This window comes from Ambystoma mexicanum, chromosome 3q (genome assembly GCF_040938575.1).
Source record: "Ambystoma mexicanum isolate Mex_15411 chromosome 3q, UKY_AmexF1_1, whole genome shotgun sequence".
In the NCBI taxonomy this organism is placed as follows: domain Eukaryota; kingdom Metazoa; phylum Chordata; class Amphibia; order Caudata; family Ambystomatidae; genus Ambystoma; species Ambystoma mexicanum.
The window spans coordinates 1,193,392,202-1,193,416,428 of record NC_090926.1 but is presented as its reverse complement, the minus strand read 5'-3'; the positions used below and the strand labels follow the sequence as shown (position 1 = coordinate 1,193,416,428).

The 24,227-nt window shown below is 46.4% G+C and overlaps 1 protein-coding gene across 3 annotated transcripts in view; it reads left to right on the top strand.

Moving 5' to 3' along the window:
- Window positions 1-24,227, top strand: part of COL5A3 (collagen type V alpha 3 chain) — an 899,023-nt gene that overhangs the window by 323,232 nt on the left and 551,564 nt on the right. For 2 of the 3 annotated variants that reach the window (XM_069604040.1, XM_069604039.1), the window contains exons 6-7: window positions 5,381-5,536; window positions 7,475-7,603. In XM_069604040.1, coding sequence (XP_069460141.1) covers window positions 5,381-5,536; window positions 7,475-7,603 — 285 coding nt within the window. The remainder of the gene's footprint in view (window positions 1-5,380; window positions 5,537-7,474; window positions 7,604-24,227) is intronic. The other variant, XM_069604041.1, reaches the window with a different exon arrangement.

Genomic DNA, 24,227 nt, shown 5'->3' with positions numbered 1-24,227 from the left:
AATTATCTATTATTGTATTGTATTGTATTTATTGGGCCTCATTACGAGGCGGGCGGTAAGGGATTACCGGCACCGGTAAGGGCACCAGTGCGGTAACCCCTTACCGCCCTACTATGAGTTCCCTTTGCAGGTCCTCCCTTAACGCCTGGTTTTTCCAGGCATTAAGGATGGGACCCGCAAAGGGACTCTGGAGCTAATAACAGTACCGCAATTTGCGGTACCGTTATTAGCACCTTCCCCATTCCCATTGAGCCCTATGGGGGCTCAAATGGGAATGGGGAAGGGCCCTGGTGAATGGGGAATTACCGGTCCCGCCAACCTTGGAATGGACCGGTAATTTCTCCATTCACCAGGGCGGAGTCGGAACGAGTTTGGAGGCAGCCATGGCGCTAATAGCGCCATGGCTACCTCCAACCTCGTAATGAGGCCCATTGTGTTTATATAGCGCATTGTTGCAGGGTCGCAGGATTACTATTGGTCCTTGCCCTCTGCCATCCACCCCTGGATTTGTGTTCCCTGATTGGCTGGAGCTGATCTCCACAGGCCTGAGAACCATCTCTGTTCTCAGCACTCCATGCACCTTCTCAAGGTGATGAGAAAGACTATGGGGGTCATTACAAGTTGGGCGGTAAGGGATACCGGGCACCGGTAAGGAGACCGGTGCCGGTAATCCCTTACTGCCCAATTCCGAGGACCCTTAGCGGGAACCGCAAGGGACGTGTGGTCAGACCACACATCCCTTACGGGTCCCGTTAGGGGACAAGGGCGCTAATTACGGGCCTGCCATTAGCAGGCCCGTAATTAGCGCCTTCCCCATTCCCATTGAGCCCTTTCGGGGCTCAAATGGGAATGGAGAATGGTTGGTTCAATGGGGACTTACCGGTCCCTCCAGGGTCGGAATGCACCGGTAAGTCCCCGTTGAACCAGACCGGTGCCGGACCCGGTATTGGAGGCAGCCATGGCGCAAATAGCGCCATGGTTATCTCCAATCTCGGCATTAGGCCCTATGTGTTTCCAGTGTTGCCATCAGTATTACCATTTTGCTTTTGAGAGTGCCTGCAGGGTTTCAACATTGTAAAACAATATATGTATCACTTCGTGTCTGCTTCGCTGGGAACGGCTCCTCTTCGCACCATGAGTAAATGGCCATTGTTCGGCACCTCATGGGTGAAGACTGCAAAATTGAGCTTTGTGGGCTGCAATTAGTGAGGATTTATTCTGCTGTTTTGAAGGTGGCTCCTTGTCTCTGAGCTTAGGAATTTGCTGCTCATCTCTGACCTTGGCTGCAAGCCCTGGCCTGGTGCTTCGTGCAGCCTAATTCTGATTTTGTTTGCCTCTCATCCTGAGGACTGTGGCTTGATGTAATTCTACTATGGTTATACTATGATATCTATATTGTGCTATTCTTCTTATAGGTTAGTAGCATTTTGGCTCTTCCAGGTTCCTTATATGATCGTGTAGCTCCATGTGGTTTGTTGCAATAAGCTGCTGCGAGCGGGTTCTGCATTTCTTTTTTTCTTGCATTTCTGCATTTCTGAGCTTGGCTAATGAGAGAACATAATAAAAAGGCTTTCGACAGTATGTATATGTATCTGTCCTCTAGCTGCAGAACTGTTTAAGAATGTTCTTCGTGTGTGTCCATGAAACTTTGTGCAGGCATGCAAGTTTGCTTCATGGCTGACGTTGCTATGTCGTGGTGTCGCTAATGATGTCAGAACTGCAGGATATTTGTCATTAGTCGATCATGTCCATTGAGGTGTCTGGATCCATTATCCGTGTTGGGGCACCTGTATGCATGATGACGTTAGCTGGATGAGGCTTGAGCGGCTGTCAGAGAAAATCTGCTTGCATATGTATTTGTCACTCGCCCTCCTGGGGGCTGCTTAAACAGTTAATGGCATCTTGCATCTCTGACTCCTCAAAGCTGTCATATTTATAGGGGTCAAGAGGGGCATTCCAGGGACCCTGTCTTCCGTGTATTACACAGAAACATACATTGCTGTATGTTAGCGATCTCATAAGCAATTGAGAGCTCACAAAAGATGTCCAGCACCAACCCCTGAGCCAGGGCTTGCCATGCGCTGTGGAATCTATGCTGATCAATGAGTAATCAGCAACAATTCATTGCAAACCCTGTTCATTATCCCACAAAATCAGCTATGGAAAGAAGTGGCAAAAAATGCATTAGTTGCTGTAAGTTTTAAAGAATCTGACCTGAGACTTAAAAATCAGAAATCTTTCCGGCATCCTTTGAAAAATGATTCCAATGCAGGCACTAACCTGGAAGCAGGACTAATCAGGAGTCTAAGGTGATCCTGTCCTCCAAGCTTGCATGAACATGCCTAGGAGGAATATGCCCACAATGAAATGTGCCTCCACCTCTTTCTTAGTGCATTTCACAGCCATCTTACAGATAGATCTCTCATCACCATAAGTCATGAGGAAAGATTGACGCACTCTACAAACCATCAGCTTCCACTTCTCGTTCGTGGCATAAGGAGCATTTGAGGCTGCCAAGTTTACATCAAACTCACAGCATCAGAACGCGCCGTATTTTACCCAAAGGCCATTATATCTTCTTTCATGGGCTGAAACAACTTGGCAGCTTGGCCTAAGTCATTGCCTTGCAGGCATCTGGCAGGCAAACAAGATCTTCCACCTGAACGGCTTCAGTTGACGCCCCCATTCTTCACCAGTGCCACGTGCAAAAGAGCAAGCTCTAGTGTGGCCCTATTACCACGTCATTACATGACTTCACTGCAGAATTGATTAAAAAAAAATACCTACTTGATGCTTTCAAGTAAATCTGTTTCACCAACGGCACATTTTCAATTCCCTGGAGGATCATAGCATTGCTTACATGTTCAAACTTTTGCCGCGAAAGGGTAGCACATTTCATGGAAGAGTAGAGGCAAAAATCCCATTTGTCCTCACATGCTGTCCTATAAGAGGTGATGAACAGGATTGATATGGGTTTCATCTACTAAAGTCATGGCTTTCTGAGCGTATCACATACTTTAAGGAATCAGAACTTGTTGCACCAAATATATCTTCTCCTTTTGCTTTCTTGCATGGTGTTCACAATTTGAGGGTGAGCTCTTGCTAAACTAAAATCAGCTTTAGAAATGAAAAATGGGTAACTCCTTCATCCTGGCCTTTAAACTCCTGCCATCTTGCTTGACAAGAGGTTTTCTTCTCCGATATGAGACCCCCAGATCAGGCAGCGGCATCATCCTAACTCTATCTTGGGGAATTATCCTTTAGATATTGATGGTAATGATTAGTGCTCGTTCTATTTTTAATTTCTGTGAATTTCCGGGTTACAGGGCAGCGTGGAACTTGCCTGAGCATGCATAAATGCTGGGAGGGTGCTTCCCTCTACTTTCATGGGGAACACATTCGCCTGTATGGCTTCTGGTATGGGAGGATAACTTAGCCTTTGCTTAGTAGTGAAAGATAATTCATTGATTTCTGGGGTCGCGTGGGACTCTTGGCATTAAGTGACAATGGTGGAGGTATGCAGTCTTTGCCACAACTCCTAGTTTGCTGTGTCCCTTCACCCACTTTCCCCACATGGTTTCTCACCTGGGCCAGGTGAATTTTCTCTACTGCCCATTGTAGTGGAGAATGAGGGTGGGGGCAGGAACCATGATGGATCCGCAAGAGCATCTTAGGGATTCCCCATTTTCCCAATCAGATCATAGGACAATATTCTGAGAGATGTAGGATAGGATATGATAAGGCATTTATAACGCGCTTATACACAAAGTGTTTCATGTAAGGAGCACTCCTGGATTGTTTGCCCCACTGCTTTACGATCCTAGGTAACCAAGCAAAAATAGACACTGCCTTCTTTGGGTGAACAACCCGTGCTGCTTGGGGTAGCCTGGGCTTCCCTCTCAGAAGCCTAGAGACAGTGTTGTGTGTACTGTGACCAGGCAGTGCCCAGTGCCCCCTGCTAAGCTGTAGCCAGAAAGACTGAGATCATCCATGTAGGGGGATATAAGGAAGAAGGTGATGGGTTTGTCAGATAATGTGTCTGTATTTTGCTATCCTTGATCAAAAGATTACTTTTGCACTGCAGAGAAGGGTCTAGTGGACACATGTCTAAACTCAATGTCTAAACTTAATTTGGTTTTGCTTAGAATGATCTTTGTGTAGACACAAAAGCCTAAGCTAGGAATTCCCAACGTCCACAAGAAATTCAGCAACCATTTCTCTGGGGTCTTCAAATCTTTATGCCCTTGAAATACGTATGCTCTACATTAAGTGGACTATTACTAAATAAATATTTTACTTGAATAGTGGCCATCGATTTACACAAAACTATTGTGCCCAAGACAGAGACTGGAAAAATAACCCTTTATTGAAAGCTCTCTTTAATCTTTTTCCATAATTAATCAATCTTTATCTTTACTAAAGGGCGTAGATTTGTATGAAGGTCACACTCTAAATATTTAAGATTATCTGTGCATTGTAATTCAAGCACTTCCTGCAGTGTGCCTACTGGTATCCGTCCGTGTCAAAGGTTCTGTTTTGTATCCAGAGTGGAAACCATAGTCCTCAGCCAGAGACAGGACTTTGGACTGTATCCTTTATCTTACTAAAGAATATCACCAGCATTAAGTAAATGTTTACTTTCCATGTCTCCTCACTTTATACCTTCTATCTCATGGCAAAATCTGACTCTAATTGCAAATTGCACCAAGGCTACAGCGACAACAATTAAAGCTGCCAGGTGACACAACTATGGCATCCCTCTTACTAGTGAAAAAGGAGCAGACTTCAAGTTACCTGGTGATATCTGTTGTTTTTACTTCTGATGATTGTCCATAGTTTTGCTAAAAATATATTGCGTATTATTTCTGTTAATAAATGGTTACGTGTATTTGTTAAGATTCTCTATTTCTGGTACGCTGTAAACTGAGCCAGCCCACCTGCCTTCTACGGAGTGCATCCTCAGCGTTCAAGTTTGCTACCAAATGCTACACCAGGTGTCCGCAAAGGAATTTCTTTTCACAACAGATTATAATATTTTACATAATATTCTGAGTAATCCAGGAAGTTAAATAGGGCCACTTTAAAGACAAAGTAAGGTGGGACTGGCGTGTACATTGGGCCCTACTTGTGTCTCTCCATCTGTATGGACTGCTTCTATTTTCCTTGGTGGTGAGCTTCTCCTTTCCAATGTTTACATGTTGCTATGGTTTATTTTCTTTTCATGTTGCTACCTTCCAGGTAGAAGGGCTACTTAATAATACATGATCAAAAGTGTATGAATTAATATGCCCCAACAACTCGTAGTGAACATCTGTGGTGGTGTTGCTTTACTTTTACTTTCTTCTGTGTTTCTCTTGGTGACTCTTTCCTTTCCTCTCAGGCTGAGCCGGACATAAGCTCTCGGAAAACAGGCAAAAAAGGCAAGAAAGGCAAAAAATCATCCAACAAGAAAGACAGAAAGGGCAAAAAGAAGAGGAGAAAGTCACTGTCTGAGGAGCCAACGGTTATTCCCACGACCACGGTGGCTTGGGAGAAGGTAGAACCTTTGTGACTTGCTCACCACCGCCATTCTCTGCGGCATCAACACAGCAGCCCGCTGAAACCTGCATGGCCTTGGCTAATCCCAGCTCAGAAATGCTTGTTAACCAGTCACACGACAACATAGTTTCCATTTCATTGTCAATTTCAGCAAAATTGCCAATAGCTGCCGGGTGGATGAACCCGATGCCAGGAGTGGAGATCTATGTGAGAAGTATAAGGAGGAGTGGCTGCAACATTTTACATGCATTTGAAATTGAGGTGCTAATCAGATGCACTAAATAGTTTGGCTATTTTTTTTTGTAAAACACTGTACATCAAGTCAAGCAATGAGTGAAGAAAGACACAATGAAGCCTTTTCCTGTAGAAATACCATTTTAGTCTGAGCTCTTATGTTTGAGAGATGGTTATTTCTCAGGTGACCCCAAGTCACTTTATTTGGCATGTGTTTGCAATGCACATTTCCTAAAACAAACCAAGATAAACAAAATATATTTTTCTTCACCCAAAAAATCTTAATTGAGAATGGGAATTACTTTGTTACTCCCTAAAATCATTTTACTCCAAACTTTAAAATCTTATCTAGAGCCATGCGGACGGGTTTTAGGATATTGTAACCAGGCTGCCTAAAAAAGAAGTGCCCTTTCACCACTATGCATTCTTCTAATATGGTTTGAATGGCTTCTACTTTCGCTGTTCACAGCGGATGTTATACACCCATATTTTTTAGTTGCCACAGTGATTATGAAACACAAGCTTTAGTAGCCAATAAACAAGCCTTATTGTGTTGACTGACATGTAATATAATGTACTAACATGTGTGCGCTTAGTTCATCAACTCACCCTTAATGCAAGACTTTGTTCATCTATAAACATTGTAATGACTGATAAACACTATTAATTTGCTCTACTGTTTCAGTGCTTTTCTATCTGGTCAGTGAGCACATTTTAATTTAGTTTCTTCTATCCATTGCAGGGTGCAACATTTCTGGGAGCTATTTAACTCCTGCTTGTAGCTTAGAAGAACCTGGTTAGCTGGAAACACCTGCTACCAGAAGCTAGTTTTGGTTCCTAGGGTACCTGGTTCCTTACAATCATAAATATGCAACATTATAATTTTGAGTATTTGAGAATGTTAATTAAGAAGAATTAAGAAACACTTAAACATACTAGATCAAAAAGTTACGGTCGGCTTCTCCTGTAGAACTTAGATTTGCGGTGCTGTTTGTAGTCGCTCCTGGTTAAACAGCGTTAGCTCTCGCCTACTGGGTGATGCCCGGCACCCAAGAGCTAGTTTTAGCTCCTGCTCATTCAATCTTAATTTCGAAGCCTGCATTGGTATGTCATTTTTTTATAGTGATTATTGCGAGTGTTTGAAATTCTTCTGAACACTCCCAGATTTGTCAGAGAAAGGAAGGGGGGAGGATTCAAAGGAGGTAACACATAGCTCTTCAAATCAGCGTTCCGCAGCAGCTGGGCGAGGTTTGCCCTATACACATACATCATAATGATATTAATAAGAGCAGGCCACAATGTAGCCAGTAGACACTAGACACGTCTTCCCTTTCAGAAGTAAAACAACGTAATGAGATTAAAGTTATGACGTTGGTGAGAATGGGAAGAACGTGATCTAGGGACAGGTCTTCTCAAGCACGAGGATTCTCACATCCACTGCGCAACCTTCTTGTGATAACTTGTTATTGAACACAACGAGGTGGTTTATTTATACTTTGAACAGACTCAGGTGGCGTATTGATATTTTCAGAAATCGGTCATTTTAAAGGATGCTAGATCACGTTTCTTCCTTAACATCTGTTCCATGCAATAGCTCTTCATTCCCGGAGATCTGCTATCTGCCAGTAACCTACGGACTTTTCATTCTGTGCTTAGTCCTCCACGACTTGACATCTCATGTTTTGCAATCCCTTCCTTCAAGGAAACAAAGCGCCAAAAAACCCTGGTAGAGGAGGATGAAGAGCCTTTCACAGATGCCGATTATTTTGCGATGCCAACCGAAGAAGCCCCTGTTCCCACTGAGCTGCCCTCGCTGAGCCCGGAGGCTGAGGTAAAGTATGGAATATTTACATTGTACTTTGACTGGGTAGTGTTTGACAACCCATGGAAGTTCCCTCTGCTATGTTTTCCACAGACGATTGCTCCTGTCCCGCTCGTTCTCTCTAATCTAAAGTGTTATCAATCGAAACCTATTGGGATTCATTGTGGCAGAGTGAGTGTGTTCATCTATGACTGACGTGATGCTGAGAGGGGCGCCAGTGGAAGCTGTCCTAAATGTTTGCTTTTCAGAGTGTTTATGAAAATCACATCTTTGTATAAGATAGAAAACGTTAAATAAAAGAAAATATAAAGTGTTCTCATAGAGAAAATGTTTCACTTCCCACAATGCTTTGAAGTGAAATTAAAATTAGAACAGACTTAGAAACCTGAACGTATGTTGCAAGTAGCTGAAATGGTCAAATAATCAATCGTGGAGTTGGAGAAAGTGGGGATCAATAGTAGTAGTAGTAGTTTATCAAGCGCAAAACATTTACCAGTAATTTAAAGGCACCTTTACAAACAACAGCCAACACACAAGATCCTTGATCGTGTTTAGTCCCAAGGTGCGCTTAGTACAGTGCCAATGCTTCATGTATCATCTTACTGGGCTGCGCCTTGAGCATCATTTTCATCGATATATGGCATCTCAATATTGTAGGTATAGTAACCAAAACATTCACAGTACATATATATTACATTTCATGAGTATTAAGGCAAATTCTTACCCGGCGAAGGGTGCTCAGCGAATGAGGTGGCTGGAAACGCAGGCGCGCACACAGTGTACTGCTTGCGTTTTCCTTCCGCCCGAGGCCCTTCCATGGGTGCCACCCTCTGTGGGAAGACAACAGGGAGTACCTGGTGATTACTATATTATGCCATTATTGTGCCAGAATGTCACAGCATTATCAAAATGGTTGCAGCATATTCCATCATTATGGCATTAGAGCATTATTTGTTCTCAATGGGCCAGGAAAAGGTTTCGGCCACTGTAAATATGCCTCATGAATCATGCTGTTCCCATCTCTGTTCTCTACTCCCCTCCCCCTTTTCCTATCTCCTCCCCTCCTCCCCTTACTTTATCTATGCACTTACTCTATGAGAATTGTCCCTGGACCTAGTATGATAGCGACCTCGTCTGACGCTCACCCATCCCCTTACTGTCCCCCGCCCTCTCCCTCCAGCACTATCTGAAATGTCGTCATGCCTAGTATGATAGTCGCTTGTTTTGTTCCTCCGCTCCCTTTCTGCACCCCTCTCCCTCACCTTTTGTTTTCCTCCGGCTCTACCAGAAATATTGTCAGGCCTAGTACGGTAGTCGCCTGTCTGTCCTTCCCACTCTCCCCCTCCCTTCCTTATCTATGTCTTAGCTCTTGCACTATCTGAAATGTCATCAGGCCGACTACGATAGTTGACTTCACATCCTTACTGTTCATGGCCTGTAAGAATGCCGTTGTATTTTCCCTTGTTCCCTCCCTTGCCTTGAAGCGCTTTGAAACACATTGTGTATAGGCGCTATATAAATAAACTATCATATCATATCATATCATGCGGACCCCATTCTGTGTACCCGACACTGCAGATGCAACATTTGGGCAGGAAAGATTTCTCTCTGGTGGATTCCGTCTGTTATTGATGGACACAAGGTCCTCTACCCAACTTGAAAATTTAGTTTTTCGTGTCCTGCCTTCATGTCATTACATGATGGCTAGTGCAGATGGCTGGGTGTACCCAGTGGTGTGGAGACATGGTAGAGACAGAAGGATAGCAGGGCTGTGGGGTGGGGTGCATAGAAGACATCGGGGAGTAGGACATTTGACATTGGAAGTGGTCCCTTTACTTTGGATTCCTGCCCTACAGATACACCTTTCTCAGTCCCAGGGAAAAGAGCCCTGAAAAGTGCCCTGGCGAGGAGGGTGTCTCTGTCACATGGCATTCAATGTCATAATCGTGCTAAAACATGTTGCGAGGACTGTTATAGGTTTTGATATTCCTTACCACATTAATGCAACCTCAACTTCACCTCAGGACTACAACAATTATCTTGTATAGACCTACTCTTGTCGGCACATTACCTGGAGATTTAGGTCCACTGAGGGTCCAGAAACATCTGCAGTGGGACCGAAGTCTGCAGTGATGACAGGATGCCTGCTGAGCCTTGGATGAGTGGGGGATGTGAAAATAGAAATGTTCCATGTCTAAAAGCAAGAGAATGTCTCTGCAGCGAATCTCACTCAGGATCTTTTGTAAAGTGATCATCTGGAACGTCTGGGACCTGTGAGAAACCAGAAGGTGTTTCACCAACTAGTCCCCGGGGATCTGTCAACCAGGTGGGCAGGAAACGGTCATCGTTTTTTGGATCCAATTCCTGGGGGTGGACCAGTGCGGGAGGATCACCTGGGTGAGGGGTCTTCGGGGAGTGGGATTGGGACGACGGATGGCGAGATGCGGAAAACACCTTTACCCCATTCTACCAGTTAGGATACGTGGAAACCTTAACCCCCTTCCGCTTTCCCTTCTCCAACACTTTCACACCTGACAGCCTGCTCTGGGAGAAAACAGACTCACACCCAATGAGTCTATCTGACATGTCCCGCTACTATGGTCAAGTTAGGTCAGGCAATTTCTGACAATCACTCACACCTGACTTCCATTAAACATCCCCACACGGATAAAAGGCGGAGTACGAGAGCACACACTTAGCGAGGCAAAGCACACGAAGGAACAGCAGTTTTGAGTCGGCAGCTGAACGAGGGGAGAAGAACAAGTTACTTACCAACTGTAACGTTCTTTCGATTGGAAGTTCCTCCCACGTATTCCTCATTTTATGATAATCGTATCCCAAATTCAGCTGCTCTGTAAAAAGATTTCACCACGGGGCGCTGTGTTCGAGACCTCGGAGTCGAAGTCCCTCGAGGGCCGCCATCGGATGTCGACGCCATCCATTGTATAAAGGGCTCAAGCAGCGCCCATTACCTCAGTTCTGTTTTTTCAGTGTTCATGGTCGCATCAGTTGATCAGGCTTTAAGTCTTCAGGCTCTTAAGGAAGTCAGAGTGCAACTGGCTTAAACTGTACAGAGGGGTAGGATGGGAGGGTCGGTGAGGAATACGTGTGAGGAACATCCAATCGAAAGAAAGTTACAGTTGGTAAGTAACTTGTTCTTCGAATGGATTGTGTCATCCCACATATTCCTCATCTTATGATAGACTCCCGTTGCAGTTGTAATTTTGGAGGTGGGAGTACTAGAAATTTTAATTATGGACTGAAGGAAGGACAGCTTTTGCAAATAGTCCTCCTTGGTATGAAGTAGAGTCCAAGCAGTAATGCTTTACAAAGGTGTGCATTGATGACCAGGTGGCCGCAGCACAAATATCCTGCACCGGGACACCCCTGCCATGCCTCTGGTGAATGAGCCCTTAATCCATCTGCAGTCTCTTTCCCAGGTAGTTTATACCTGATAGAGTTTGTTTAGATACTGCAAGGCCCAATTTGTGCCCAGTATACCCAACGAATAGTTGGTCACATTGTCTGAGATTTGCCAATCTGGAAATATAAAAACTGAGAATCCTTTTTGGGTCCAGTCTATGTAATCTTTCCTCTTCCTTACTAGCGTGAGGTGGAGGATAAAAGGAAGGTAAGACAATCTTTTGTGACAGATGAAAATCAGACACTATTTTAGGCAAGAAAGATGGCTTGACCTTTAAAATAACCTTGTCCCTATGGAAAACGGTGTGAGGAGGCTTACAAGACAGTGCCTGCAACTCACTTACCCTGCGGGCTGATGTTATAGCCACTAACAGAATTGTTTTAAGAGTGAGCAGTGTTAATGGACAATAATGTAAAGGTTCAAAAGGAGCACACATGAGAAATTTTAAGACTTGATTTAAATCCCAGATGGGCTCCTCAAAAGGTGTCGGAGGGTATACATTTGTCAACCCTTTCAAGAATTGAATGACTAAAGACATTTTAAAATAGGACACCTCTTCCGAGGAGCGCTTAAAGATAGACAGCGCTGCCAAGTAACCTTTTATCGTTCCAACTTGGAGCCCCAAATTGGCTAAGTGTAAGAGAAAAGAAAGTACTGTTGGAGTATTACAAATAAATGGATCCGCATTCTTATCCCTGCACCAGTTACTGAACTTGTTCCAACGACACTGATACAGGGATTTTGTTGCTGGCCTTCTGGCTGAAAGCAAAATCTCCATTACGTCATCTGCGAGGTCCCAATCCTTATATCTTAGCCTCTCAGAAACCATGCGTGAAGGCTGAGTGTCTTGACCTCTGGATGGAGAACCCGACCTTCCTCTTGCGAGAGAAGATCCTCTCTTTGTGGAAGACGTATTGGAGGGCAGATGGACATCTACAGAAGGTCCGGGTACCACGTCCTCCTGGCCCAATCCGGGGCAACTAGGATCATGGTTTTCCTGAACTTTCTCAACCTCCTGATTACGTGAGGAATCACAGAGACTGGAGGAAACGCGTAAAGAAGAGTGAAATACCCAGTACACTATGAACGCGTCCCCTAGAGCTCCTCTTGGGGGAAATTCCCTTGAACAATACACTTCGCATTTCGGTTTGGCCCCAGTCACAAACAGGTCCACTTGAGGGGTTCCCCAAAGGGCGAAGATCTCTTTAAGGACTTCCTGAGCTAGCTCCCATTCGTGGGAGACTGTGCTCTGCCTGCTGAGAGCGCATGCCGCTGTGTTTTGCTCTCTGGCGAGGTGAACTGCCGATAGAGAGATTCCTTCTTGCATTGCCCAGAACCAGAGCTGCATTGCCTCTCTGCACAGTGGAAGTGATCCTACGTCCACTCTTTTGTTGAGGTAGTACATGGCCACTGTGTTGGCCGTCATTATCAGGACATTCTTTCCCTGTACAGAGGGCAGAAAAGCCTTCAGCGCTAGTCTGATTGCTCTCAGCTTCAAAAGGTTTTTGTGTAGTTTGGACTCCGATGGAGACCAACGACAGCTGATTGTCAGATTGTTGGTGTGGGCTCCCCACCCAGTGAGTGAGGCATCTGGCACTACCGTTATCTCCGGCCATGGCTGCCAAAAAGGTTCCCCCTTGAGGATATTCTCCTTGCGAGCCCACCATAGGAGATCTTGAGCCACTTTGGTCGGTACTTGTAGAAGGTCTGACATCTCCCCCGAAAACTGGGACCTTTGAGTCCTGAGGGCCCACTGAAGGGATCTCATCCTCAATCTGGCCTCTGGCACCAGAAAAATGCAGGATGCCATGAGGCCTAGCAACCTTAGAAAGTCGAAAGCCTGTAGATGTTGGGCATTTTGAAACTTCATTACCATCTGCAGAATGTGGTGAGCTCTCCACTCGGGAGGCGAGGCTTTCCCTGAGGAAGTGTCCAGGATCGCTCCGATGAATTGGAGTTTTTGGCTTGCAATCATTTGTGACTTCTTTTAATTGAGGGAGAAGCCCAGACTGTGTAAGAAGTGGCAGGTCAAGGCCAGATGTTCCTGGGCTCGTTCAGATGAAGCCAATCGTCCAGATAAGGGTAAAAGTGAATCCCCCTTCTTATGATACTCCCTGCCACCACCGCCATTAGTTTGGTGAAAACCCTTGGGGCGGAGGTCAGCCCAAATGGTAGAATCCGAAACTGATAATGAGAACCACCAATTGCAAACTTCAGGTACTTTCTGTGCTTGAAATGGCTTGGCATATGAAAGTAAGCACCCTGAAGGTCCAATGAAAGCAGCCAGTCGTGAAGCTGAAGAGCCTGAAGGATCTGAGAAAGGGTCACCATCTTGAACTTGTCCTTCCTGAGGAAATTGTTCAAGCTTCTCAAGTCCAAGATGGGTCTCAATCCTCCGTCCTTTCTGGGGATGCGAAAATAGGGGGAGTACCAGCCCTTGGTCCTCTCCGCTACAGGTACATGTTCTATTGCACCTTTCTCTAGCAGGGTTAAAATCTCCTGCACAATGAGCGAGTTTGGAATTTTTACAGAGATGGCTCCCGGTGGATGATCTTGAGGACTTTGATGAAAAGGAAGACAGTAACCATGGATCACTAGTGCCCAGGCATCTAACGTAATACCCCACCATTCGTCCAGATACCGACTGATTCTGCCTCCCACCGAGGTTTTGTGGGTTAAGACCTCAAAGTGGCTTTGCAGTGGCTTTGCAGTGGCTGCAGCAGTGGCTGAGGGGGTAGTAGCCGCTGCTGTGGCTGATCTAGAACCTCTCCATTTTCCACCACGAAAAGGTTTTCTCTGTTGGCTTCTGTGACTGGCCTGCCCACTCCCTTTTCCAAAAGAGGAATAAAAGCAAAAGGGGCGACTCTTTCAGGAAGATGAGCCTGCGTTAGGCTGTTGTTGAGGTAGCCTTATAGCGGCGCTGAGTGATTTTGCTGCCGCTTTTGAGATCTGCGGCTTCTCCAGGCTCTCGTCCGCCTTTCTGCCAAACAACCTCAAGTCGTCAAAGGGCATACGTATTCTAGATTGCACATCAAGTGCAAAATCAGATTTGCTTAGCTATGCGAATCTGCGCAAGACCGTGCTAGATGCCATGGACCTACTTATACTATCTGCAGTGTCCAATCCTGACTGAAGGCATTCCTCCATATCCTCTTTACCATCCTTCATTATAGCCAGGAAACCATCCCGTTCCTCACCTTCCGGGATGCGTTCAGCCGCTGATGACATGCAGTCCCACAGGGTAAATCTTTCTAATGTGCAAGTAACATTATTCAATTTCAGGGCCATGCTGCCCGAAGTAAAAGCTTTCCGGGCTCAAGCATCAACTTTTTTATCGTCCCTGTCTGGTGGTATTGATGGGTAAGCTGATTGCCTAGTGGAGGTTGCAGCTTGAACCACTAGACTTTCAGGAGATGGATGTTTGGATAAATATTCTGGATCTGACAAAGCTGGCCTATGTTTCTTATTTACTGCTGCAATTGAATCAGGAGTATTCCAATTTATCATTACCCTTTTTTGCAGTGCTTTGTAAAATGGAGGAACAGGGTCTTTTAAGGGACCCTCACTCAGGATGTCAGTCATGTCATCCTGGTCAAAATCTGGGGAAGCTGCTTTCCAACCCATAAAATCAATGACCCTTCCCATAAGATTCCTATAACTGGGATCAGTATGATCTGTAGGATCTGGCCTTTCAAAATCCACTTCAGGTGAAGTGTCTAAGCCACTGGCATTTTGTAGACAGTCATAAAGGTCTGTTATCTTAGACTGTGGGTTCACTAGTTAATCAGGAACCTCTCTGGCTCCAAATCTAACTCCAGCTTGACTCTTTTTGAACCCTTGCATGTTTGGATCTTGATTTTCCACTTATAGAGTGAGTAGAGGCATGATCACCACGTGCCAACTTCGAGGGGGTCTGTGCTGCTTTCTCGAATATCTTAAGCATCGAAGCCCTGAAGGCCTCCCATTTCTTTGGGGAATCATGCTTAGACGGGTAAGTTACTCTCCTCTCAGAAGGGGACGAGGAGGAAGAAGACCTATGATGTCGCTTTTTTGACTTTTTAGTCGAGGAAGATTTCCTCAAGCGACTTTCCAATCTCGACCTCCTCGACTCGTGACGAGATTTTCTACCGGATTCATCTGAATCCTTTTGTCTTTTCGAAGACTTATATTTCTCCTTCCCCATCGCCAGTTTACCTCTGCGTTCCCTAAGAGCCTTATTTGACATGGCCTGACAGGACCCGCACTCATCAACCCGATGGTCTGGGCTGAGGTACCAGAGGCAATTCCGATGGGGGTGGGTTATAGACATCTTCCTGCCACACTTCAGACATTTTTTTAACCCTGTCTTGGGTGTGGATGGAGTTGAAGACAAGGTCATTGTCGAAGAAATTCTTGATGCCCCGTTCGTAACACGAAGCAGTTACGTGGGAAAAACAGAACTGAGGTAACGGGCGCTGCTCGAGCCCTTTATACAACGGATGACGTCGATGTCTATGGCGGCCTTCGAGGGACTTCGACTCTGCGGTCTCGTACACAGCGCCCCCTGGTGAAAAATGTTTCAGAAGCAGCTGAAGCTGGGATACGATTATCATAAGATGAGGAATACGTGGAAGGACACAATCCATTTGAAAGATGGAAATTACCCTGGACCTTTCTGGCAAGATGCTGTTACTTTCAAGAAACCTTCGAGGCAGAAAGCGTAAGGCCAGAAAACCAGACTAAAGAATCCTACATTGTGTGTCAGAGATACCGAAGGCCCTCCCGCATAACTGACCAAGGTGGAGAGTAGCAGCAGCAGCCGCCGTGTTATCATCCTAGGCTCCAAGAACAAAGAAGCGCCAGAAAGATCAACACAGCTGGTGGGTTGGGGAGACCGATGAAAGACCGGTCTGTGTTCAAGTGAAGGTTGCAAGCAGAAACATTGTATAACGAGTGCTGGAACGAACATTGTTAAATGCATGTGATGAAAGATGCAAGTAAAGCTAAACTGCTGATGAATGTTTGAACTTGAGCAGGAAAGATACAATTCCATTGACAGAGTGGTCCAGCACCGTGGATATGCTCAATCAAAAGTCTCTGTAAGGTATCCCGCCAAGAGAAATGAAAGTAGAAGCTTTATGAGAACAATTGTGTGAAGTGAACCGAAGTGGTCTTGCAAAGATTTAAGCAAAACCCATCGCACATTCGAATTCAATCTTGATATCAAGTGCATCTGAGCCCGAACAAGGGAGATCCATATCAAAAGGATCCGAGGCTAAACAAGGGAGATCCATATCAAGAGCATCTGAGCCCGAATGAGGGAGATCCATGGTCCGAGCCCAAACATGGGAGACGAAGTGTGAACATTGTGATAAAAAGGGGGTCTCAGCCTGAAGGAGGGAGACCCATGATACACATTGAAAGTGAGAACTTGTGCATGTGAAAATCCTGATAGGAATGGAATGTTGAGATGTTTCTGTTACGTTAGACCCTCTGAAGTATTGGAAAAGAGGCTTTGGCAGAAGGCCTTGATGTCTGTGCTTTGAACTGTTTCCTCATGGCCGAAGAGCCAGAGTGTGTGCGTAGCTTGAAAGTGCTGCCTCGCCGCGTGCTGAAAACGCGGGGAAGGGAAGCCAACTGCTGAACCATCCTGACATATGATTTCTTGAACACTTTTCTTTTTGCATACACCATTGTCCCACACCCTTTGTATTTAGAAGTAAGGATTGGCAATCGGTGTATTAGTATAGGCCCTTTTATTTGACAGAGACTTGACTAGGACTGTATTATTATTATTTGATGGTCGTAGCTTGCTCCCATCCTTAGATTTAGGTTTATATAGGTGTTCAACCAACCCATTTGAAGTTCACTAAACACCCTTGAACTGTGATCACTTGTGTCTGTCTTCACTGTTTGATACCATGCCTTCTGTACAAACCTGAGAGACTTGTTGAGGAATCTGAGGTCAATAATGGGCCTCCAGTCCCTCCTACTGTATCCCAAACAAGTACATAACAGGAGTAACTCGATCTATGGCCTTTTTTCAGCAGCAGCACCTCCACTTCCCTTTCCAGTACTTCCAGATGATATTCCATCTTGGAGGTGGGAGGTGTGATTGGTGGCTTCTCCACTATGACTCTGATCTTGACTTGCAATGATCTCCTGTTGTATAGGAGCCTGACCTATAAAACTGCAGACGACACGACGAACGGACCTTAAAAAATGATTTCTAGACAGAAAGGACTGGTAGTGAATACTCTTCTGAAGGGTACCCAGCAACCTTGTTTTATGTGTCAGTATTCATTGCCAGCAATTCATCATCCACCTTTTTGCTGAATCGGTCTTTCTTATACAAGGACAAATCAACCAGCCTTGACATCAAAGAACTACTCCATTCCCATTTAGACCTGCACTGAACCATTAACTTTCTACCAGCCACTTTGCTACCTGACATTTTACCCTAAGTGTTCATATGGTGGATCTGCCTTCACTCTGCATGTATATTGGCCGGTACCGAACTATTAACTTTACTCCACACTATGCTATCTGACCTTTTACCCTAAGTTTTTCTATGGCTGTGCTGCCTCACTCTGCATTAGCCTCTTAACTGCCTAATCTCAGCCTGTAACTTGTTACTGAGGCCAGCAAAATCGAACTGTGTGCTACTTGACAATTGCTTGCTGTGTTTAATTGTAAGGCTTTTTACCCCTATTTTATAAAGTCGAATCTGGGTGTTCTGAAACTACTGAATGTGTTTAAAAGTTAGGCCTTTTAGCTTATTTTAGAAAGTCAACCCTGTGTGCTTTTGGAGATGCTTTTGTGTTTAAAAGTTCTGCCTTTCAGCTTATTTTAGAAAGTCAAAGATGTGTGCTTTTGTAGATGCTGCTGTGCTTAAAAGCTTGGCTTTTTACCTCTATTTAGAAAGTCAAATCTGTGTGTTTTGAAACTACTGGATGTGCCTTCATATTTGCTTTCCTCCTCTCCTGGAAAGTCATATCTGTTGTGCTTGCAATTGCTGGCTGTGCTAAGGTTTTATTCCCTCTGTCTTCTCATCTCGCTTCTTGGCATTGGGCTTTCTGCTGTTTGTTGTAACCTAGGCCCTATCCCTCCAGGACACCCGACTTATTGTTCATTTGATTTGTCTGCGCCTGTCTTGCTGCTAGGCTGCCTGGTGAGTTCCTCATGCACTGTGCAATCCCTCTGTCTGTTTCTCTCCCTTATGCCTTCATGGTACTCTCCATCCCCCCAATCTACTCTCACTGCTACTCTATCACCGAAGGAAAACAATTAAGAAACCATTTCCGGTCTCCAACCCAGGTCTTCCCATCGCTATGTCAATGCATGCTCCTGGCAGACTATCACTGACATCCTCTTTGTCCCCCGGTCTTTGCACCTATGGCCTCCTAATGTGTCTCAACCCTTTCTCCTTTCTCCTCTTTGCCTATTAATGTTGGAACCAGGTGGGACGTGCTCTTGGCAGAGTTTGCATCCTCTAGATGTATCATTAATGTCTATCAGAATGTCACTGTCATGGCCCAGGGCGCTCAGCCCAACCTCCTCTTTCTTGATAGGGGTATTCCGTCTCTCATCAACTTCCTTCCTTCTCCTGCCATTCCTCCTGCCACACCACTGGCCCCTTCGCCACCACAGACGGGTGTACTTCATCCCTGTACCGCCCTCGGAAAGCTTCAAATGGGGTAATCAGCTTCACTTAGCTACTCTTGATGCATGTTCCGCCATTAAACACTTTACTGACATCTGTCACCTCCTATAAAACTCTGACCTTGAGGTTCTCGCCCTCACCGAGACATGGTTCAATGCCAGCTCTGTCACTGCTCTTGACACTCTTCTTCCTGAGGGCTACAAGATTCTCTCCAAGCCCAGGCCCAACAGGTCTCGAGTGGTGTGGCCCTGATCTTCCCTGAATGGGTCCCTGCTACCATCATACCCACTCAATCCTATTCCTCCTTTGATTGCCCCGTCTGCAGGCTTGGTATTTCTCCTACCCTCTCGCTTACTCTCACCACCATCTACAGATCCTCTTGCCCGGTCTCCCTTTTCCTTTCTGAATAGGCCAACCTCATCTCGTTTCTCCTGACTTCTACCTCCAAGCTTCTACTCCTCAGACTTCAACATTCTTCTTGACTCTTCAGATGCAGCCAATGTACTCTTCCGCGACCTCTGTGACTCTCTTTCCCTCACCATTCTTCCCTCTGGTCCGACCCACTCAGCTGGATACACCCTGGAGACACCCTATCTCTAACCCTCTCAGCACACCTCTCTCCTAGTCCGACCATGCTCCGACCATGCTCTCCTCTCCTCTCTCACCTGGAGCTCTTGGGTTCGCTGGCTAAGCCTCTGCCCACACTGCCAGTCTCCTTCTCCGTCATTCGACCGATGAAGCGAGTTATAGTCATTGATTTTACTGCCACTTTCATCCCCCCTCCCACCCATGCCATTGACTCTCCCACCGACACAGCTCTTTCTAACCTACACCTCTCCATCTCCAACATCCTTGACACCCTTGCCCCTGTCGTGTGGATCTGTATGAAGCCTGCCTGCAAGCGCAACAGCTGGTATGATTCCGACTTAGCCTCTCTGAAACGCAAGTGCAGAGTTGGTGAACGGAAGTGGCAGGCATCAAAGACATCCACTGACAAACTGACCTGTTGCCTGCTCCAAATGCTATACTGTCTTTCCATCCGCTCCAAGAAGAGGGCCCATATCCAAGCTTGCATCTCTGGGTCTACCAACAATATAGTTGAACTGTTCAAAATCTATAAGGAACTCGCCAATCCTACAGCAGTTTCTACCTTCTACAATCTACCTTCCACCGAGGACCTCTGTAATGCATTGGCCGCCCATTTCACAACCAAAAGCAAGGACATCCTGTCCGCACTCTCCTCTAACCCGCTCCGTACTCCCACACCTGCTATCAGGCCTCCCTTAGGTCCTCCTGTCCAACCCCCATACTCTCCTCCTTCACGCCAATAGCACCGGATGAGGTCTCTAAAGCTGTCTGCTGTATCAATGTTTCCTCCAAAAATTGCGCCCCAGCACCACCAGAAATATCAAGGATAACATGTCCTCTCTCACTCCTGACTTGGCCAATTTCTGTAACCATTCCTTTGCCACTGGCTCTATTCCACTATCCCTCAAGCACTCCCTTGTGTACTCTCTCCTAAAAAAGCCATCTGCCAACCCCTCCTGCCCCGCTAACTACCATCCTATCTCCACCACCCACTTCCTGGGCAAACTCTTAGAGAAGTTGGTCATCTCCCAACTGATCCACCACACTGAATCGTGACCACCAGTCTGATTTCAGAGCATCCACAGGCACGGAAACTGCTCTCCTGAACTGCTGTGAAGAATTGTTCTCAAACCTTGACTCCAACTCTCCCTCTGTTCTGATCCTCCTTGATTTGTCCTCTGCCTTTGACCCGGTCCAACATGACCTCATAAAGCGGTTCCATGATGCCCTTGGCATCACAGACCTGGCACTGGGTTGGTTGACCTCCTTCCTATCTAAACGACCTTCCCAAGCGCAACTGGGCCCTTTCCTCTCCTTCATCTCACTCTCTACCTGCGGCGTCCACCTCGGCTCTATCCTATCGCATTAGCTCTTCAATATCCACCTTTCCCACTTGATTTCCTCCTTATCTGCTCATTTCCAATGTCATGCTGATGGCACACAGCTCTCCTTCAAGCTACCCCCCACTGCCTCCTCTTCTTTCTCTCACATTCCCGACTGTCTGACTGCTATTCAGGCATGGTGCATGGCTAATGATCTCTGTCTTAATGCCAGTAAGACCAAGATCCTTCTCATTGGGACTCCTGCTTCCCTCCCATGCTCTGGCCGCCCTCCATGGGTTCCCCCCCTCACCATCTTGTGAGGCTAAAAACCTTGGTCTCATCTTTGACTCCTCTCTCTTCTTCTCCCCTAACATCACGAGCCTTGCCAAGAAGGCCCCCTTTCAGCTTCACTTCCTCAGAGGCATTCTCCCCTTCCTCACCTTCCCCCAGAAACTCAATGTCTCCAGAGCTCTGGTCCTCTCTAGGCTGGACTACCTAGACAGCCTCTTCCACAATCTGCCTCTTTCCTCTCTTCGCCCCTTTCAACTAATCCAGAAAAGGACTGCAAGACTTATCCTTGGCCTCAAGCCCAGGGACTGCATCTCTGCGGCCCTTAAATCTCTCCATTGGCCACTGGTGGCTGCAAGGATCAAATTCAAGATCCTCTGCATCATTTACAAGGCCTTCTGGAGCCTGGGAACCTGTTACATCCAACTCTTTCTCCCTAAATACCTCCCTGCTAGAGCCCTTCAGTCCTCTAGCTCCAACACTCTGCAGATCAGATGTTTTTGCAAGCAGAGAGTGGGTGGTAGATCTCTCTCTTCGTCAGGTGCCTCCCTCTGGAATGGCCTCCATGAACCTCTCAGACTTGAGTCGGACCTCCTTAAATTCCAGAAGCTTCTCAGACCCTGCTTTTCTCTACCTCCTTCCCTATCTCCCTCCCTTGCTAATGGCCCCTCCTACAGTTGCAACTGGCGGCTTGACCACTTATGAGTCACACAGAGCACCAGGCCCCCCTTGACCAGTCTTTGCCAGCACCCCCCAAACCAGCACTGCCTTTCCGGGCCCCTTTCCCTGACTAGGCTGTTGGGTTGGGCATCCCTCCCAAGTCTGGTCCACCTCCCATCCTAGCACTTACACAGTGGCATCACCTGGCACTTTCCCCCTCCGGATTTCCCCCAGGCACTAGCCTAGCCCCTGGGCCCTTCTTACCCTCCCCACTGCATCTTATGCCCCCTCCCCTGACTATCACTTATCTCCCTCTGTCCTCCATTTTTCTTGGGAGGATAGCTCTGGGGCAACACGCGTGCCTTGGAAGCACGAAGACGTGGAGCAACACAAGTTCGATCCCCGGGTCCACACTTAGAAACCTCTGGGTATTAAGCGCCTTATAAATAACAAATTACAATAACTCCACTCCCCCCCTGCATTTCTTGTTACTGAACTTGCACGATCCGAATGTCACAAGGCCTAGTAGAACCGTTATTGTTGTTCATCTCCCCATCCCTGTTTTTGCTTTGTGGCACCTGGAAACACTTTTTGCTGTATAGCATGCCATTAAATAAATAAATGTACCTAAAGCTTGTGTCATCAATATCTACGGCGACCGATACAATGGGCCTCATTACGACATTGGAGGTAGCCATGCATGGGGAAATACCGGGCCATTCAGACCTCGTAATGAGGCATTAGGGGGTTAACGAGGCTGGCAGCTCTACTGGCCCCGTTAACCCCCTACCGCATTCCTCGTAATGAGGCCCAATGTGTTCAGACCCTGTTTCACCTTCTCTCAGAAGCGTGAAAACTTGGCAGGAATTCAAGTATGGGCTCAAATCGTATACCATGATTCTTTATCATATCTGGCCAAGATTGCCAGAGAGTTTGCAGCCTTATTATTAATGCAGCCATGTTGATGATTCCCTTCCTACAGAAATGGAGTTGCTTTCCTTCTATGTCCAGAGGTATTACGCAGGGTAAGGATGTATTTCGGGGCTTTATCTGGCACAGTATATTTCGTACCCACCAGATCTCTTCTGCCTGTAGCAATATAGGGATTTATGGCCACTAGCCTATCCTCCCAGGTTCCCACCAAGATGGGAATGGACACTGTTTTTTTCCTTGATCTTTCTCTTCGCTGGTATAAGAAACCTTCTTTTCTGTCCTGTAGACAGAAGGTCTCACATCTTGGGTGATTTTTGCCATGGCAATGCGACATTCCATGATCACGTCCGGGGGCATTTGGAGGAATTTCTAGGATAGTGCTCTTCCACATTCCTATTCACAGAGACAAAGTTATCAAACTTGTTTATTGAAAAAGATTGTGTTGAGGCTTTGTCATGTGTCCCACCCTGCAAATTTGTGTCGGAGGGTTTGTCATTGGGATGATGTCTCCTGAGCTCTTCTTTAGCTGGAGTCTGCCTGCTAGATTACAGGATCAGAGCCCATAGCTTGCACCACAATGGCAATTCCTGAGGAGGCTCGGGCCTAGGAGGGATTATGGGCACCCTCGTCTCTTGCTCGATAAGCTATCCAAGGACAGGTAGAGTGCCTCGGGTTCAGGAGCTGGTATTGGTGATTCAGGCTGGTCCATTAGTTGTGATGGTGCTTCTAGTAGGCTGGGGAGCTATACAGGCTACAACACAAACCTTCTTTCCCTCTGAGGCTCTGGAATGGCCGGATGAGCATGCAGCTTGGGTCATAATGCCTTGCCTTGGTTTCCTCGCAGAGTGGTGTAGCCCCTTGTCTTAGTGTCGTTGATGAGCCCAATGCTATAGTTGGTTGCAGACATTTGAATTAAGATAAACCTCTCTTGACTCTCTACACTGACCGGCTACACTGCTTCACCTACACGGTAATATTGCCAGTTATGTGTACTAACTAGAGCTGCTCTCGAATGCAATCGGGAAAGGGGTACTCACACTATTTGTAATCACTGCATGATAACACTTAGGTGGACAAAGGATGGAACAATTTGACTTGTGGCACTACACTCTGCTTTTCTCATTCGGTGACTCATTTTAGCTAGCAAACGTGCATTACTTGGAGTTGGCTCCTCACTTTTGAACATCACTGGAATTTCCTTTTACCCTAACACTGGTGATCGAGACTTCGATGAAACTTGGCTAAGTAGTCATTTAGGCCATTGAATAAGGCACAACATGTGCTACAACTGCACTATTAATGATCTCATGGTGCTGAGCTGATTGTGTGCTCTATATGTTTTTGTTTCCCTTCTATGATTGTCACAATGGACGCTCCATCTTTGGACCATGCTCATTGAATGTCTGATATCCAATGGTAACATCCTGCTTCACTTTACAGTGGGCCTCATTACGAGTCCGGCGGTAACCGCGGCAGTAAAACCGCCTGGTTACCGCCGGACTCGTATTACCATTCCGCCTCCGTGATTCCCGGAATTACCGGGGCATTACAACCCCGGTTTTCCGGGAATCACGGAGGCGGAATGGTGTAAATCCCCCATTCCCATTGAGTCCTATAAGACTCAATGGGAATCGGGATCATGGAAACACCGGCAGCATCTCGTAATGCTGCCGGTGTTTCCTCGTCCGCCTGCATGCGGGAGGTGTTAAACCTGCCAGGTCAGACCTGGCGGGAACATCACCTCCCTCCTGCAGGGGTCGGGATCAGGCGGTCCGG